Genomic DNA, 19,038 nt, shown 5'->3' with positions numbered 1-19,038 from the left:
AAAGCAGTAGGCCTACAGGAGTTCACTGGTGAATTCTACCAAACATTTAAGGAAGAAATGGTATCAACTCTCTACAATCAATCCCTTTCACAGGATAGAAGAAAAAATACTTCCTAGCTTATCCAATTACCCTAATACCAAAACCAAATATATCACAAAAAAACTACAGACCAGTATCTCTTACAAACATAGATGTAAAAATTCTTAACCAAATATTAGCAAACCGAATCCACAAATGTGTAAGAATTATCGGGGGACAGAGGGACAGACAAAATACATGAAGTTTAAGAGGTACAAACTTCCAGTCATAAGTCATGGGGATGAAAAATACTGCATAGGAAATACGGTCAAAAATAACTTTGTGCGGTAACATGTGGGAACTTCTGTGAGCATTTTGTGATGTATGTAATTGTTTGTTGTTGTTGTTTTTTTTAAAGATTTTATTTATTTATTCATGAGAGACACAGAGAGAGGCGGAGAGATACATAACTCTATGTTATGTATCAACTATACTTCAATTAAAAAAATTTTTTTTAAAGATTTATTTATGATAGACATAGAGAGAGAGAGGCAGAGACACAGGAGAGGGAGAAGCAGGCTCCATGCCAGGAGCCTGACATGGGACTCGATCCCGGGACTCCAGGATCGTGCCCTGGGCCAAAGGCAGGCGCTAAACTGCTGAGCCACCCAGGGATCCCTAAATTTTTTTTAAATTTTAAAAAACTACACACAGTGAAGTTTATTCCAGGTATGCAAAACTGATTTAACATTAAAAAAAAAAAAGTAATCCATCACATCAAGCTAAAGAAAGATCATGCAATTATACTGAGAGCTGCAGAAAAAGCCTTTGACAAAACCCAACACCCATTCATGATAAAAACACTCAGTAAACTAGAAACATAAGAAAACTTTCTCAACTTGATAAAGAGTATCTAACAAAAAATCCTACAGCTAACATCAAACTAATAGTGAGAAACTAGAAGTTTTCCCACTAGGAATGGAAACAAGGTCAGAATATCCCACCCCACCAATAAGTTTTAACACTAGTACATGTACTAGAAGTCTTAGCTAATGCAGTAAGAAAAGGAAAGAGCAAGCACACTGACTGAGGAAGAAATAAAACTTTGTTCACAAATAACATGATCATCTATGTAGAAAAAAATTGATTAAAAAACTCCTGGAACTGGGGGATCCCTGGGTGGCTCAGCAGTTTGGTGTCTTCCTTTGGCCCAGGGCTTGATCCTGGAGTCCCGGGATTGGGTCCCAAATTGGGCTCCCTTCATGGAGCCTGCTTCTCCCTCTACCTATATCTCTGCCTCTCTCTCTCTCTCTGTGACTATCATAAATAAATAAAAATTAAAAAAATAAAAAATAAAAAATAAAATATGAACAAATTCTATGAGGAAAACTATACAACTCTGACGAATGCATTCAAAGAACTAAATAGGGGATCCCTGGGTAGCTCGGCAGTTTAGCGCCTGCTTCTCCCTCTGCCTGTGTCTCTGCCTCTCTCTCTCTCTTTCATAAAATCTTTAAAAAAAAAAAAAAAAAAAAACAACAACCCAAAAACAAAGAACTAAATAACTGGAAAGATATTCCTTAATCATAGATAGGAAAACTCAATATTGTCAAGATGTTGTTTTTTTCCTTTTTTAAAAAAAGATTTTATTTATTTGAGAGAGAGAAACAGCGACAGAGATAATGAGAGCATGAGTAGGGAGGAGAAGGAGGAGCAGGCTCCATGCTGAGCAGGGAGCCCGACATGGGGTTTGATCCCAGCATCCTGGGACCATGACCTGAGCCAAAAGTAGGTGCTCAACTAACTGAGCCACCCAGGCGCCCGGATGTTGCTTCTTTCCAACTTGATTTATAGATTCATTGCCATCTGAATCAAAATCCCAACAAACTCTTTTGTGGATATTGACAAACTGATTCTAAAACTTACATAGGGACAAAAGACCCAGAATAGCCAAAACAATATTGACTGAGAACAATTTTAGAAGACGGACATGACTAGATTTCAAGGCTTACTGTAAACTACAGTATCAAGGCAGGGTAGTTTAGTGAAAGAATAGAGAAACAGATCAATAGAACAAAGGGCCCAGAAAAAAACCCATATAAACATGGCAACTGATCTTTGACAAAGGAGCAAAGGCAGTCCAATGGAGCAGATTCTTTTCAAGGGGAATTGGATATCCCCCCCCACACACACACAAAGGATCTAGACACAGACCTCACACCCTTTACAAAACTTAACTAATAATGGATCATAGACTTACATGTAAAACGTAAGACCATAAAACTCCAAGAAGATAACACAGAAGAAAACCAGATGACCTCATAAATGGTGATGACTTTTTAGATACATTCAAGGCACAATCATGAAAAAAATTGATAAGCTTCACTTCATTAAAATTTAAAACTCGCGGGGGCAGCCCGGGTGGCTCAGTGGTTTGTTTGTTTATTTATTTATTTATTTATTTATTTATTTATTTATTTATTTATTTTTATTTTTATTTTTTTTGGCTCAGTGGTTTAGCACTGCCTTCAGTCCAGGGCCTGATCCTGGAGACCCGGGATTGAGTCCCACGTCAGGCTTCCTGCATGGAGCCTGCTTCTCCTTCTGCCTGTGTCTCTGCCTCTCTCTCTGTGTGACTCTCATGAATAAATAAATAAAATCTTTAAAAAAAATAAAAAAATAAAATAAAACTCCGGGATGCCTGGGTGGCTCAGCAGTTGAGCGTCTGCCTTCGGCTCAGGGCGTGATCCTGAAGTCCTGGCATCAAGTCCCACATCAGGCTCCTTGTGTGGAGCCTGCTTCTCCCTTTGCCTGTGTCTCTACCTCTCTCTGTCTCTCATGAATAAATAAATAAAATCTTTAAAAATTTTTTTTAAAACTTCTGCTCTGCAAAAGACACTATCAAGAGAAGACACACCACTGACTGACAGGTAATATTTGCAAAAGGCACATTTAGTAAAGCACTGTGATCCAAAATATACAAAGAACTCTTAAAACTCAACAATAAGAAAAAAGACCAATTAAAAAATGAGCTGATGATTTTAACCTACACCTCACCAAAGAAGATACACAGATGGCAAATAAGCATATGAGAAAATGTTCCACATCATATGTCATCAAGAAAATGCAAATTAAAACACCAAGATACCACTACACATGTATTAGAATGGCCAAAATCCAGAACACTGAGAACATCAAATGTTGGCGAGCATGTGGAGCAACAGGAACTCTCACTCACTGCAGAGGGAAAAGCAAATGACACAGCCACTTTGGAAGACAGTTTGGCAGTTTCTTACAAAACTAAACATACCATGCAATCCAGCAATCATGTTTCTTGGTATTTACCCAAGAGTTGAAAACTTATGTCCACACAAAAACCTGCACACAGATGTTTATACCAGTTTCCTTCACAAATGCCAAAATTTGGAAGCAACCAAGATGTCCTACTGTAGCTAAATGGATAAACAAACTGTGGGACATCGAGACAATGGAATATTATTCAGTGCTAAAAAGAAATGAACTGTCAAGCCATATAAAGATACAGAAGAATCAGTCTTAAATGCATATTACCAAGCAAAAAAAGCCTATCTGAAAAGACTACATACTACACGGCTCTAATTACATAACATTTTGGAAAAGGCAAACTGTGGAATCAGGAAAAAAAAATCAGTGGTTGCCAGGAGTTAGTGAGGAAGAAGGAAAGAATATGTGGAATATGAGTGATTTTAGGGCAAGGAGAATACTCTGTATAATGCCATAATGATGGATACATGTCATTGTACATTTGTTCAAACTCACAGAATATACAACACCAAGAGCAAATCCCAGAGTAAACTATGGACTTTGGGTGATTATGACATATTAATGTAGGTTCATCAGTTATACTAGTCTTGTGGGGAATGTTAATAATAGGGGAGGCTGTACAAATGTAGAGGCAGGGAAGGGCATGTGAGAAATCTCTGTATAAATTCCCTTCAATTTTGCTGTGAACCTACAAGTGCCCTAAAAAAATGACACCTTAAAAAAAGTTAAGAGACAAAAGAAAAAAAACATTTTCAAAGATGGAAGAGAACCGTTGGCTGGATTTGAAAAAAAGATGCTTAGTAACCAGAAAGAGACTAATATGGATTTAAGAAGAGCCAAGTTGAGGGACCTGCCCGCTGAGGTAGGTGGGCAGCTCCTGATAGGGAGGTTTTCTCTAGGCTCACAGACCCTAGCCTTGTCTTAGCTGCTGGTTTGCACTGGGTCTCCTCCAAGTTGCCTTAAGAGGCAGCATCCAAGAGCTCCCCATGGGTCTGTGATGGGGGAGGGATTAACAGCTGCCATCACACATGGGCTCTGGGCAAGAGTGCAAAGGATTCTATAGCAAAGACACCCTTGGGTAGGAGTGATCCTGTCCCAGGTTAACCAAAGTTGACACTGTGGTGTCTTTTATTCCAGTCTTTTTTTCAGCATAGATTTATCTGAACAAAGTTCTGATTCTATTTTCTGTATTTTTATTTTAAAGATTTTTTAACTTGACAACATAAGGCTTTCCTGTTAGAATGGCATGGAGTGTGGTGATGAAGGCACCTCCTCCCACCGGTCTCCAAGCCTCAGTTTCCTCCCCCTTAAGAGGCCAGCAACAGGTCTTTGAAATGAACATGGCTCACCCAGGTGACTAACAGGTTAGAGTGGCTTGTTGTAGATGCTGTGCTTGCTGCTACAACCTTCATCTAAATGCCTTCTGATGGCCACGATTCCACTGAGGAGATGCAGTTATTAAGAATTTAGCCCACTGAGGCTGGACATTCAATTTGTGACTCATTTTTCAAGACTACAGATGACTGTATATAACATTATTTCTGGGGATGGCATCTCAGAAGTGGGATGACTGGTCAAAGAACGGGTGTTTCCAGTTTCTTTATAGATAAGCCATTGTTACAGATTGTTTCCTGAAACACAGAGCTGCTGGGGTGTGCCTGGCCCACATGAGGAATCAGGAGGCAGGGAAGGCCAAGAGAGGTAAATACCTGAGCTGCTCCTGTTACATTTGGTGGTGAAAAAGGTGGCCTCACACCTGACTCTATGTGGATATTAAACTAACCTTTGGCCATTTTCCCACCAAGCACCCCAGGCTCTGCCCTTGCCCTGGCACCCCTTCCTACTTCCCTCTGGCCTCCATCACAGTAGCACCCAATGAGCTGGGCATCCAATGAAGCCCCACAGAGGAACCAGAGCTGCCTGTGCTGAGCACATCTCTTAGTTCTGACCCCAGTGGAAAGGCTTGGCCAGAGCTGCTGGGCCCTGGACCTCTCTGACCAAGGAAAGCAGTCTGGGCTCACAACTCTAACAGAAATCCACAACCTTGCTCACTTTACCTGCCATAGATTTTTTACAGTCAGCTCTACTTATGATGAGTGAAGCTAGACTAAGTGTCCTTAAATAAACTTATTTAAGTAAATCGGTTTTAAAAAAAAGTGTGGTGAATTAAAGTAGACTATTACGTCAACTCTGGTTTGGGCGGTGCGGAGTGGCGGCTGATATCACAACCATGTGGTATCTTAGGGGATGTCTAGGCCAGGCAGACTGCTCTCTTGAACTCCAGACCCAAACACTCCATGGCCCCCACAAGGGCTCCTGGCTGCCCAGGCCGCACATGCACGGATGCCTGAACACCTCAGTAGCCCTCTTCCTGTCCTTGTCCACTGAGTCACTGAGCCTTGGCCCTCCCTCCCCTAGTTCCCATGGATCTATCAGCATCCCCCTCTCTAGTTGTTTCTCCTCTGCCTATCTGCCTTGACCTGGTGTGTCTGACCACCGGCACGACTGTGGCCAGTGACCTTGGAAGCAGAGCTTACCCCATCACTCTATGCAGACCCTCTCTAAAGGCTCTCCATGAACACCCACCCTCAGGGACCTGGTCCTGCCCTGGATCCAAGGCCCAGGGACACTGCACATTGATGCTCACCCTACACTCTAGTCACATTGGCATGGCACTTGATCTCTGCTGTTTCACTCTTGCTTCCTTTGTCCCGAGTCTCCAGTAGTATCTAGAGTCACTGAATCAACTAGCCGAGATTGTTGCTCCTGGACTTTTTGTTTTTTTGTTTTTGTTTTTGGACTTTTTGTTATACATGTCCTATTTCCCTACTTTCTGAGTCAGAACTTGTGTATTTGTGGCCAAAACAGTCTCAAAGGTACATCACCCCTACACTGAATTTGGCATCCACTTCATAAGCCCCTATGGTCCCTACCCAGCAGCAGTGATTGCCCAACTCCCACTCCAACCCCCAGCCCCCATGGAACCACCCCCAGCAAAAAGGAGGTGCTGAACCTACCCAACGAATGAACGGGTAAACACAGACCCAGCCTGAAGGGGCTGGGATGTGGCTCCAAGGCTGGAGACAGCAGGGAAGCCAGTCTGCTTGTCCCACACCCTCCATGGAACCTATATACAGGCTGAGAGTCCCCACTTTACAGAGCCTAAGGTACCACATTCCCACTTTCCTGCCACTCCCTCATTGGAAAGCTATGACCCTACAAATGCGCAAAGTGAGCAACAGTTCTGTGAGTTTCTGTGCCCAAGAGCCTGGCTCTCCTAGCCTAGGGCTGTCATCGCTGTTACAAAGGGAGTCTGAGGAGTCCAGGAGACTTTCTCTGTGAGGCATGTCGAAAACAAAAGACCCCAAGGCCCTTTGTGCCTGCCTCAGAGATAATTTGGGCTCTGACAAGTAGTTGTCCATGGGATGGCCAACCTGGGCTTAGGGATCAGAGCTCCTAGGCCCAACCGTGCCACCTTCTAACTGTGGGATGTTGAGCCTACTGGGAGTGGGGAATGGTGGTGCTGTGATCAGGGTGTGTGAGGGGTCATTTCTCTGTTTAGTTCCTCTCTTACCTGAATGCCTGGTTCTCGCGATTGTTCTGGAGAGCAATGGTTTCCACTTCTGGACCCCCGTCTGCTATGAACCTGGCTAACTTTTCTGCAAGGTTCTTGGCCTCTTCATCCTCTGGGGGTGAAACTTTAAGCAGGCTGTCAGTACTGAGCTCAACTCACCACACCCAACAGCCTAATTTCTGCTAAGAACCCCATGGGCAACAAGAGGGGTTTATTTTAGGAACAATGCAAAGAAAAACAGGCAAATGGGAATCAGATTACTGCACTGGGATCAAATACCAAAATCAATATTACAATATATCTTGAGCCCCTGACCCCACCCTGCACCTTGCCCCTGCTGCCCACTCCCATAGATCATAGAACGGAATATAAGAGGTCTGGATTCAGGCCAGAGGAGAGATGGGAGCCCCACCTCAGTCTTTCTGCCAGGGATTGCCTATCCAGGTCACACAGGGAAGTGGGCCTGGCCCTCTTCTCCTGGGGAGACAGTGAGGGCACAGGGTGGCAAGAGATAGACAAAACATACCAACCTCTGTGGCCTGTGTTTGGCCTAAACAATGATGCCCCTGCCACCCACTATAATCTGGCTGGGATTTTACTTCATGACGGCTGGAGACCAGCTAGCACCTCCCCCTCCCCTGATACTCATCCCACGAGGAGCTCACCAGCTAATCCCTTCTGTCCTCTACTCCCCTCCCCAACTGTCAGGCACATTTGTTTCTAGGTCCTCAGTGCCAGACAGGCAGCAGGAGTTCATTAATACTTACTTAAATGACCAAGAACCAATAGGCAACCACTCTATCCCTCTGCCCCCTATACATGCACAGAGCTGAGCTCTTGAACTTAACAATGACCTTGACCTTGACCCTCACATTCTTCCTCACCTCAGACCACTCATGAGGAGGGCAACCAGCATGACCCCAGTTGCCTAAGATGGCACAGACCTGGGCCACAGGCACCACCCCATGTATCACAGCCTCCCAGAACCCCGTCTCCACATGAAGTATGGGTTGTCCACATACCTCCCAAGAACGTCCCACCCCCTCCACCCACTTACCTTTCTGAGAGGATCCCTGCAACTTCTGTGCTTCCTTTCTTATCTCAGCCACCTTCTTTCTATAGTAGAGGAATTCTCTGCTATTCTTATCATGCAAAAACCTGGAGAGTTTCACAAAACAGAGGAAGGTGAACAGTGGGGATGGGCTAACCCAAGCAGCTTCTGAAGAACGTTGTACAAAAGCAAGCTGATGAGCAGAGACACCTCGATGAGGCCCAAGACTAAGTCTCTGCACCATACCGGAGCCCCTGTGACCTCTGGTGTGAGTTCGAAAGCACTTGGAAACTCGGAACAGTGCCTGGCCCGCGCGAGCAAGCACCCAGCCCCGACCAGCCTCAGTAACCAGTAAGGTTTTACAAGAATGCACATACTACTGTGTAACAAGAACATTAAGAAGTGGTGGCCTTCCCCTCCCAGAAATACTTACGAAAACGCCGGGTTATCCTTGTAGTTCTCCATAGCTACTTTTTCTAACTCGGGGCCTCCTTCTGCCACAAAGCGGGCCAATTTCTCTATCACTTTCCGAGTCTCGGCTCCCTCTGGGGGTGAAACTTTAAGGAGGCTGTCAGTACTGGGGTTCAACTCACACACCCCACAGTCAACAGGCACACTCTTTCTATGGACCACAACGACAGAGGGGTGGGGGAGAAGAGGGTGAAATGCGGGAGGTTGTCGGCTGTCCTGGGTCCAAGCACAAAGCACTGTGACGATAGGGGAGGCAGTCTAAACAGTCTTTGTGAGATGCACTGTGTGGGAGAGAAGTTTGTGACCCCCTAAGAGACCAAGTTGATCCCCAGGCGGGGAGGGAGATGTCAGAAAACATAGCCAGTCTCCTCCTTTTTAATGAAATGCTTAATTCTTTTATTTACCGGGGTTCAGTTTAACAAACTGGTTTCCTGTCACCCTTCAGAGATGACAAATTCCTTTTTAAAGCATCATCATTACAAACTCTGATTTGAACACATTGAGTTTCAATCCATTTTGAATGTATCAGATAGGTTTTGATCCATTGCAATTTATGTCATCACAGAAGTTCAATTGTCCCCTCTGTGGCTGGTAGAGCTTCTTCAAGCTGGCTCCTGAGGCCTGTATGCCTGATCCCAGGAGTCTCTGGCAGCCTCCTCATTATCTGCTGGGATAGGATGCTTCAGAATCATCTCCTACACTTCCTGACCAAACCTAGAACCAACCATTTCTCCAAGAAGTCTTGGTTTCCATGAGGGAGAAAGTGTGTTTTCAGACCACCATCTGGGTGCCGGGGTACTCACTGCAGCAGACTTAATCATTACCTCAGGGCCTTTACAGTGATAAGAACTATAAAAATATTCTTCTTGTATTTGTATTGGCCTCCCCTTTGATCTGCATGGAACTTGCTTTTGTATTTTATTGCTGGCCTATTCCTGAGGCATCTGCCAGGCAATTTACAGCTCATGTCCCTTTCATGAGCACTCTTGGGAGAAATTTCTCCCTGCCACCACCTAGAAATGTTCACTGCTCTCAGCAACAGGGCTAGACACTAAACCTGCAGCCAAACTTACTCCCCTTGTTGCTATGGCTGCCAGGAAGCTGGGGGATGGGAAGTCAGGAACCTGTGGCCTGAGGAGGACCCTCAAGAGGTTGCAGGGACTTTCTGTACCCACCTTTCCCCCTAGCCTTACACTCTTCCTGAGTGCCTGGCAATGACCCTGACCTGGTTGTCATTTACAGGTGCTTTTCTGAAGCCACATCAATAGCAGGGCACAACAGGCCTCAATGACCTTGAGACATTCGCTTCCCCCTTGTAAAGCATCACTTCCCAGTAGAGTACTGTCAGAACCGCCAGAATGCCTCAGGAAACAGCACCTTCTCTGGATCCATTGTTGCCCACTGATCTGCTCAGATGCATGGCCACAAGCCAGCACCCTCATTGAGAGTAGTAAGTCTGAAGGCTGTCAGAGCAGGACTATATGGTTACTTCAACCTGTCCTCACCAACAGGGTGATAGGACTGTGTCAGCCAGTCTGAGGCCGAGGTGGCCTAGGCCTCCACATGGTTCAGGAGGCACTGAGGCCTTGTTCTGAAGGTGGATGGAGTGAGACACAGTAGGAGTGCTGCCACCACCACCCTCCACCCTCCTACACTATAGGGCCTGGCTTTCCAAGAAAAATGACCATCTTTCCCCTGGACAGGATAGCATACCCTCCAACCTGTAGGCCTGTACGTCTGGCCCAAACCAGTGGGGACAATAAGTCACAATGGGAAGACGTGCTTCTGGTGCTCAGAGGGTTCAGAAAGTATGCACCCAGACAGGGGAGCCATGGAAGCTCTTCCTCTCATGTTGGGACAAGGAAAGACACAAGTGAATGCTTCTCTGAGAATGCCCCTGCCCTGGCTGGATACCAGACCATAAGGGTGGAGGATGGTTCCCACCGTTCCCAGGATGAAGTCCATAGCCCCTCCATACTTCCCTTTCACTGATCCCCATACCCTTTCTTCACTCCTCCGCCTCCCCCAGTGGGTCCCACACTGGCTCAGCCTGGAGGGCTGGTGGCCGCCTACCATGAGCCACACTTTCCCCACTGACCATGGGTCCCACCCATGTGGGGCCGGAGGGGAGATGGTCAAAGCAAGGTGGCAGCTCCCGCACCCTACCTTTGATCTCCAGCCACTGCTCGTAGTCTTCCTCCTCATCCTCATCAGGAGACTGGAAGACACTTGGGCGGCTGGCCACAGGCAGCTGCTTGGCATGCACATAGTTCTTCACCTGGCCTGGTGGGCTGCTGATGAGAGGGGGCCTCTTCCCGGTGCGAGGGAGTACTCGAGTGGGGGCACTGGGTGTGCTGGGTGGGGCATCTTGGGATGGAAGGAAAGACACCCATGCTCAAGGTCTGTGATGCACATTTCCCCATCTTCTCACCTAACACATATGCCATGAGAGTACTAGCTGAGTCCTTGGCTTCCAGCATGGTGACTGGCAGGGGGTGGGAACTCAGGATGCCATGCTCATTTTACAGAAGAGGAGACTAAGGCTCAGAGAAGAACAACTTGTCATAGTCACCCAGCTTGGACAAGAAAGGCTCGGCTTTGCAGGCAGCAGCTCCCTAACACCTGCGCCCAATGCCCAGGGATGTGCTAGCCCTTCTGGATAAGGCCCAAATCCCCACACCTGGCTTACAACCATTCCCTCTGTCAGTGGCAAGCTAGAGACAGCCTATTGGGGCTTTTCCAACATAGCTCCTGGCCTGAGATCCTGCAGTAAAGGGCTGATACAGTCCTTCCTCCCTCTCTGTGGGTGACTTTGGTCTTAGGTTAACTTTCTTAGCTGTTTTCTAGAAAAACTGACAAAGACTGAAGGTCAGTTGTTCTGCCAGCAACTTTTTTACATTAAAAGTAAGCTGACTGAGGGGCACCTGAATAGTTCAGTCAGTTAATCATCTGATTCTTGATATCAGCTAGGTCATGATCTCACAGTCTTGAGATCCATTGCTACTACATGCTCCCCACTCAGTGGGGAGTCTGCTTAAGAGTCAATCTTCCTCTGGGACGCTTAGATGGCTCAGTGGTTGAGCATCTGGCTTCAACTCAGGGCATGATTCCAGGTCCGGGGATTGAGTCCCACATTGGACTCCCTCTGTCTATGTCTCTGCTTCTCTCTCTCTCATGAATAAATAAAATCTTAAAAAAAAAAAAAAAAGATTCTAACTTCCTCTGCCCTTCCTTCCACTCCTACATATACATGCTCTAAAATAGACAAATTTTTTTAAAAAATTAACCAAACAGGTAAACTGCAACAACCATAGATTTGTGTGGGTTCCCTGTAGTGAGGGATTCTCACATCCTGCATGTCCCATGGGGCTCCTATGGGCCAGGTGGCCCTCCTATCTATGGATGGGGTCCCATCCCTCAAACCTAGCTGCTGCTCTAACCCACGCTGTGGTCCCACATCCCTGGTGTTGGTTTCTAACCCTTGAGGGAACTTCCCTAGAATAATCTGAAACTGGCCCTCGTAACTCAGAGAGCACTCCAGATTGGTAAGTAGCAGTTGTAACAAACAAAAGGAACTTATATATGAGCCTTGTTTTGGGCAGTAGCAAAATGAATGGATCCCCGTGCCTACCCACCAAATCGTAAAAATGTATGGAGATCTTAAGTGGGTTTGGTCACATATACACACAGATATTCTTAATACCACATCATTATCTCAAGGCTATGTGCCTGAAATAGCTTCTGGGAGAGGGAAAGACAAGGGGAAGCCCACATTTCAAGTACAGGGGAAGCGGTCAGAGGCCTCTGAGTGCCAGCCAGGGTCCAGCTCACTAGTCAACTAGCAGGGACATCTTTTCAATGACATTCCCCAACATCCAGGGCATGTTCAGTCATGCCCCTACCTCCCTGGATTGAAACCTAGCTTATTTGGCTCTGCTCCTATCAGGTAAGCACCTTGAAGGCTGGGTCAATGTGCTACTCCTGGCACTTACTCTAAGGACGAACAGAATTCATCCCAATGAATGTGGGGTGATAGGAATGAATCTGAGGCAGGACCTGCTATTTCTGTGATGCCCAGGGACCTCCAAAGGTGAGAGCCAGCAAGGTGAGCCTCAGCAGAGGGAAACTCAGAAAGCAGGTAACAGCACTCACCTGTACTGGTCTGTGCCTTCTGTAACTTCAAAAACTGCTGCAAGAAGCTGCCATCATTAGCAAACTTGTTGGAAACAGAAGAGTTGTGTGCATTCGCAATTCTAGACCCAAGACAGAGGACAGAGGGTGAGCCGTAAGAGGAGGGGCAGCGGTCTGCCTTGCCCATCTCTGACCCACCCACATCTACCCCAGCATTCTCACTTAGTGGAACCCAAAACCCTCCCCTAAAGATGTCTAGGGACTACTGAGCACACAGAGCAGCCTTCGTATTAAGATGGAATAATTTTGCTCTAATCAAAGAAATACTGTCTATATTGATGTTATTGTTACCTGCATATCGACCTTTCGGGTTCAAACAGTATCTGCCTTTCTCTCTCTCTCTCTCTCTCTCTGTGTTTCTCATGAATAAATAAATATAATCTTTAAAAAAATCTGTTGTACTGATCTAAAAATGGAAACGTCAACAAAGAGCACTAGTTTTATAAGATAAACACAGGACTTCCATAGGGCAAATGGAGCAGCCCTGTAGTTAAAATTTTAGAGATAAAGTAATAAAGTACAACACTAAATGAAAAACAAAGCAGGATATAAAACAAGAACTACAGGGGTGGTTAAGTGTCCAACTCTTGTTTTCTACTCAGGTTATGATCTCAAGGTTGTGAGACTGAGCCCCGCTTGGGGCTGTGCAATGAGTGTGGAGCCTGCTTGAATTCTCGCTCTCTACCCTCCCTTAATCTTCCCTTCAAAGAAAACCAAACAACTACAGTATGACCCTATTTATGTCAAAACATATCTGAATTAAACTGTTAGAAAAACCCATCAAAATGCAACCAGCACTGTCTCTGGGTTGCAAGGCTATAACTGATTTTGTTTTTTTTTTAAAGATTTTATTTATTTATTCATGAGAGAGAGAGAAAGAGAGGCAGAGACATAGGCAGAGGGAGAAGCAGGCCCCACGCAGGGAGCCCAACGTGGGACTCGATCCCGGATCTCCAGGATCAGGCCCTGGGCAGAAGGCAGAGCTAAATCACTGAGCCACCTGGGCTGCCCTGATTTTAGTTTTGCCTTGTTTTCCTCTCCTTTATTTTCCATGAAGTCTACCATATACATGTAAAGTTGTGTGTTTTTTTTTTTTTTTTAAGATTTATTTTTTAGAGAGAGAGAAGGAGAACATGTACATGCGTGAACACAGCAGAAAGGGGCAGAGGGAGCAGGAGAAAGTGTCTCACAACCTGAGATCACGACCTGAGCCAAAACCAAGAGTCGGATGCTCAACTGACTATACCACCCAGGTGCCCCTATAAAATATTTTTTTAATACCGAAGAGAAGGTTCTGATAACCAGCCTTTGCATTAAGTAAGTGTAGACTCTGGCAACCCTGGCCTTGTCCTCAAACTGTAAGTATCTCCCTCGAGAGGGGCAGAAAGAAGGTGAGGATAACCAAAGACAAGAAAGTGCTTCAGGGCAGCAGCAAGATAGCAAATGAATCCCACTTGAAAACCATCCATTAATAGATAGTAAAGGATATTATGCAGCCATTAAAAATGGCTTGATGAATACACAAACAAAATGGGGTCCATCCACACAATAGAATATTATTTCGCCATAAAAACGAATGAAATAAAAAAAAAAAAAAAAAGGAATGAAATCCTGGCACATGCTAAAAAGTGAACAACCTTCAAAGCATTATGTCAAGGAAAAGACGCCAAATACAAAAGGCTGAATGTTACATGAAATATCTAGGATAGGTTAGTCCACAAAGACAGTAAATTAGGGGCAGCCAGGGGCTGGGGAAGGAGGAAATAGGGAGTGAATGCAAATGGGTATTGGGTTTCCTTTTGGGATGATACAAATGTTCTAGAACTAGATAGTGGTGACGGTTGCATGAATATACCAAATGGCTGCTGTGAATATAACAAAAAAAAAAAAATCACAAAATTATACAGTTTAAAAAATTAATTTTGTGGCATAATAATTACATCTAAATAAGAATAAAACTTAAAATCTATGATGGAGCTAAAGAGTTCTAATGCAGGAACTGGAGGGTATTATGCTGAGTGAAATAAGTCAATCGGAGAAGGACAAACATTATATGGTCTCATTCATTTGGGGAATATACAAAATAGTGAAAGGGAATAAAGGAGAAAGGAGAAAAAATGAGTGGGAAATATCAGAAAGGGAGACAGAACATAAGAGACTCCTAACTGGGAAATGAACAAGGGGTTGTAGAAAGGGAGGTGGGTGGGGGTGACTGGGTGACGGGCACTGAGGGGGGGGGCACTTGATGGGATGAGCACTGGGTGTTATTCTATATGTCAGCAAATTGAACACCAATAAAAAATAACTTAAAAAACTTAAAAAAATAATAAAATATGTATATACTGAAAAAAAAAAAGAGTTCTAATGCAGGGAAAAGCTTTTCTTTTAAAAAGTTGAGGAGGGGATCCCTGGGTGGCGCAGCGGTTTGGCGCCTGCCTTTGGCCCAGGGCGCGATCCTGGAGACCCGGGATCAAGTCCCACGTTGGGCTCCCGGTGCATGGAGCCTGCTTCTCCCTCTGCCTGTGTCTCTGCCTCTCTCTCTCTCTCTATCATAAATAAATAAAAATTAAAAAAAAAAAAAAGTTGAGGGGGACATAGTACATGAAACTTATCACAACTTTGTTAAACAAAGCAAAGACATGCAAAGGGAATACAATAAAACAGTTATCTTGAGGCAACCTGAATGTTCATTTATTCAGTAAGAAATTCTAACACTTGTTGTTCTAGGCTTTTACTGTTAAGAAAATAACCTTAAAAAAAAAAAAAAAAAAAAAAAAAGAAAATAACCTTATTTTTGGGCAGCCCGGGTGGCTTAGCAGTTTAGCACCGCCTTCAGCCCAGGGTGTGATCCTGGAGACTCAGGATCAAGTCCCACATCAGGCTCCTTGCATGGAGCCTGCTTCTCCCTCTGCCTCTATCTCTGCCCCCCCCCCTCTTTCTCTCTCTCCCTCTGCCTATATCTCTGCCTCTCTCTCTCTCTCTCTCTCTCTCTCTGTCTCTCATGAATAAATAAATAAAATCTTAAAAAAAAAAAAGAAAAGAAAAGAAAAGAACCTTATTTTCAAAGCTACCTGTATTATGCACCCACTCACCTGATGCTCCCTTTCAGCTGCCTGATCCTGGTGCTAGCATCCAGCTGCTTCCAAGAGATATACTTGGAAGCACATCTACAGATCTCTCCCATTTTGTGCAAGGCTTTTCATAACCCTCAGGTGACAGCCCATGAGCACAGTGACTGACAGATCACTCCATATATAGTCCCCACATTCATGAATGCCTCGGAGATCCCAGGCTCCGGGTTTCCATAAAAATAAGCCCTAAGTCCTGCCCTCAATGAGATGCCACAGGTTCTTAGAAAAGGTGGGAGCTGGGACAGCTTTATAGAGGGTTTAACATATTTCATGCTTTAGACCCCAGAGGAAGGGGCCCACCTCTGTCAATCTCCAGCCTGAAATTCTTTGATCTTGTCATCCTAATCAGACCACCCCTGCTCAAAATTCTTGGGTGCCCTGAGCATTTCTCAGGACAGGCAGGAGGAAATTGTGCCTGATCTACCTCCTGCTTGGCTTTGAAACACCTTTGATCCAAACAGCTTGAGCCACCTGACACACAAGGGCTCTCTTCCCTTCCTGCCTTTTGCTAGATAGGACTTTCCCTGGTTCCTCAATGGGCTGGCTCTGAAAACGTAGAGCCTCTGCTGGGCCCCCACACTGGCTGCTGCACTAAGGAACATGCTGCCTCATGTTACCCACTGGCAGCTCTGGGGGTAGAACTGACACCCCCTTTGTTAGTAGACTGTAAGCCCTGTAAGGGTGGAGATGGGAGTCCGGATTTTTGTTCTGAGCTACGTTTCTGGCCCCTAGCCCACAGGTGGTCAGCAGTAAATAACTCGTGAATACAGGAAGGCCTTCCTCTGAGCTCCCACAAGCCCCTCATTTGTCTTACCCCTGAGCCTCCTGAAAGAGAGCATCTGTGTCATTCCCTGCTTCATCAGGTTGTGGCCAGGCGCAAGAATACCCTGATTGCTCTTGAACACAAAACCCTCTGCCAGGGACCCTCTAAGACTGAATCCAGCTGCAGGGGGGCACTTACTCGCCAGGATGTGGGGGCTGAGGGCTGATGACCACCTGATTCTGCTTGGCTTTCTGCTCCATTTTGGCTTCAATTTCACGTTTCTTCTGAGCAATGAGCTCTTCCTGGTGAAGGATGTTCATGTTCATTTTTCCAGACTTGGGAGGAGCAACCCCAAACCACCGGTTAGCCTTTCCTAAGGAGAAAAAAAAAAAAGCATTATCAGAAATCATCTTTACTCCACAAACATGTCCAGCAGCCGTTACAGGAGCAGCCCAGTTGCTGCTGCCTGCATCAACTGACATTCAAACATCTATTCCTTCATTTGTTCCGTGAACATTTACGTAGCTATGTACTAGGCGCTCTGCTCAACCAGAGAAGGGGTCTCTGCCCATGTGGGTCTCACCTTGGGCTAAGAAGGCAATAGACTTACACCCAAAAAGTAGCTACAAAATTGAAAATTGTAGTAAGAGCTCTTTGCTAGAAACCAAAAAAAGGGGTTAGAAGAATAATAGAGAAGCACCTTATACAGCTAAGGCAGCCAGAAAATAAATGTTAGAAGAGAAGATATTTAAACTGAAACCAAAAAGATAAAGGGCCAGCCTCCTGAAAAGCCACATTGGGAGCTATCTGGGCAGAATAAGGAGCAGTCACAAAAACCGAAGGCAAAAAGAAGCCTGATATACAAGGACCAGCAAGGACCCAGTGTGGCCAGAGTGGACTGTTCCAGGAATGGAGGTACAGGTTTAAGATAGGAGTCTAGGGATCCCTAGGTGGCGCAGCAGTTTGGCGCCTGCCTTTGGCCCAGGGCGCAATCCTGGAGACCCGGGATCGGGTCCCACGTCGGGCTCCTGGTGCATGGAGCCTGCTTCTCCCTCTGCCTATGTCTCTAACTCTCTCTCTCTCTCTCTGTGTGACTATCATAAATAAATAAAATTAAACAACAACAAAAAAAGATTTAAGATAGGAATCTAGGTTTTACTTAAAGGGCTCTAGGGAGTGACAGAGTAGTATTAACCTGACCAACAGTATTTTTAAGATCATTCTGACTACTATTTGGAGAGTGCATGGCAGCAGCAAGGAGACCAATGAGAAGGCTTGCTGGCTCCAAGTAAAAGATGATGGTGTCTTCGGGTGAGGGTGTTAAGTGCAGAGATGGAGAAGAGATCTCAGAGGCTCCCCATGGGACTCAGAATAAAATCCAAATTCTGTAAGTTGATTTTCAGGGAAAGGACTTGCCTTTCTTACTTCCACTTCATTCTTGACATTCTCAGAATGACAAGCCCATCGCACCACAAAGACTTGCACTTGCTATCTCCCCTCTGCGTGGAAAGCTACCCTCCAGGCCTTCCCATAGATGGCATCTCCCCATCTCAAATGTGTTCTGCTCAAAAAGGGCTTCCTTGGCCACCCAGTATCAGCAGCCTCCACTCCCATGCTCTCACATCATTATACCTGTGTCTCTGCAAATATTTCTTCTTGATGCATTGTTTGACGTCCCAGTAGAAAGTAACCTTCAGGAAGGCAAGACCCTTTTGGGTTACCACTGCATCCCCAGCGCCCAGCATAGTGCTTGGCACACAGTATTTGCTGAATGGGTGAATGTATCCCAGGCTGGGGTGAAGGGGAGCTAGGGTTGGGAGAGAGGGAAAGGCAAGGCTTGAGGTAAAGGGGGTGGGGGGTGGGGCTCGAAACACCGAAAAAAAAAAAAAGTCTTAGACCAGTTAGAAAAAGCAGCTTTTTCAGAAAGCTGACACAGGCCAGACAGCAGCTGCTACGAACAGGGGGGAGCTGGACGGTCCAAGGTTGCTGCTGTTTCAGGGAGCAGAGCTCTAAGCAGTCCTGAAGGCGATTATTTCGGAAAGGGAGAGCAGGGCCGACCCAGTGACGGCCTCTACGGAATGCCGGGCAAACCAGGCGGTGGGGGCAGCAACTGAGTCTGGGGTCTCGGGAGACGGGGAAGATGCAGAAGCCGCCGCTTTGGAACGCCCTAAGGGCTGAGGCGAGGGGCCGGTGGGTCGAGCCTGACCCGAGAGAACGAAACGGGGACGTTTAGCGCGGCGGACCCAGACCGGCGCTTGAGGGTAGGCGGGGGCTGTTACCTGCAACATCCCGGTTGTCCATCTTGAGACTCATCCAATCCCACAATGCTCCCGTGCCACTTGAGAAGCCTTGTTATAGTACGCATGCCCTGATGGGAGATGTAGTCCGTGACGGTCAAGCAAGTCCCGCCGCTGAGTAGATACCTGGGGTTTTTTCCCAAGGAAAACAAACCTCAGTCTATTGGCAATCTCTGTTCTCAGTCCCGCGGACCAAAGGGCATCGACTTTTCGCACACTGCCCCGGAACCGCAGCCGC

The 19,038-nt window shown here is 45.9% G+C and overlaps 1 protein-coding gene across 1 annotated transcript in view; it reads right to left on the bottom strand.

Annotated features, from left to right (window-relative positions):
• Positions 1-19,031, bottom strand: part of SUGP1 (SURP and G-patch domain containing 1) — a 31,455-nt gene extending 12,424 nt beyond the window's left edge. Inside the window, exons 1-7 of the mRNA XM_072786596.1 lie at positions 18,783-19,031; positions 16,702-16,876; positions 12,571-12,671; positions 10,585-10,785; positions 8,381-8,504; positions 7,954-8,054; positions 6,897-7,020 (exon numbers count right to left, since the gene is read on the bottom strand). Of these exons, the coding sequence (XP_072642697.1) occupies positions 6,897-7,020; positions 7,954-8,054; positions 8,381-8,504; positions 10,585-10,785; positions 12,571-12,671; positions 16,702-16,876; positions 18,783-18,816 (860 nt within the window). The 5' untranslated portion in view covers positions 18,817-19,031. The remainder of the gene's footprint in view (positions 1-6,896; positions 7,021-7,953; positions 8,055-8,380; positions 8,505-10,584; positions 10,786-12,570; positions 12,672-16,701; positions 16,877-18,782) is intronic.
• Positions 19,032-19,038: the final 7 nt, after the last annotated feature.

This window comes from Canis lupus, chromosome 19, assembly GCF_048164855.1.
Source record: "Canis lupus baileyi chromosome 19, mCanLup2.hap1, whole genome shotgun sequence".
In the NCBI taxonomy this organism is placed as follows: Eukaryota; Metazoa; Chordata; class Mammalia; order Carnivora; family Canidae; genus Canis; species Canis lupus.
The sequence above is the reverse complement of the archived record's forward strand: the minus strand, read 5'-3'. Positions and strand labels throughout refer to the sequence as shown.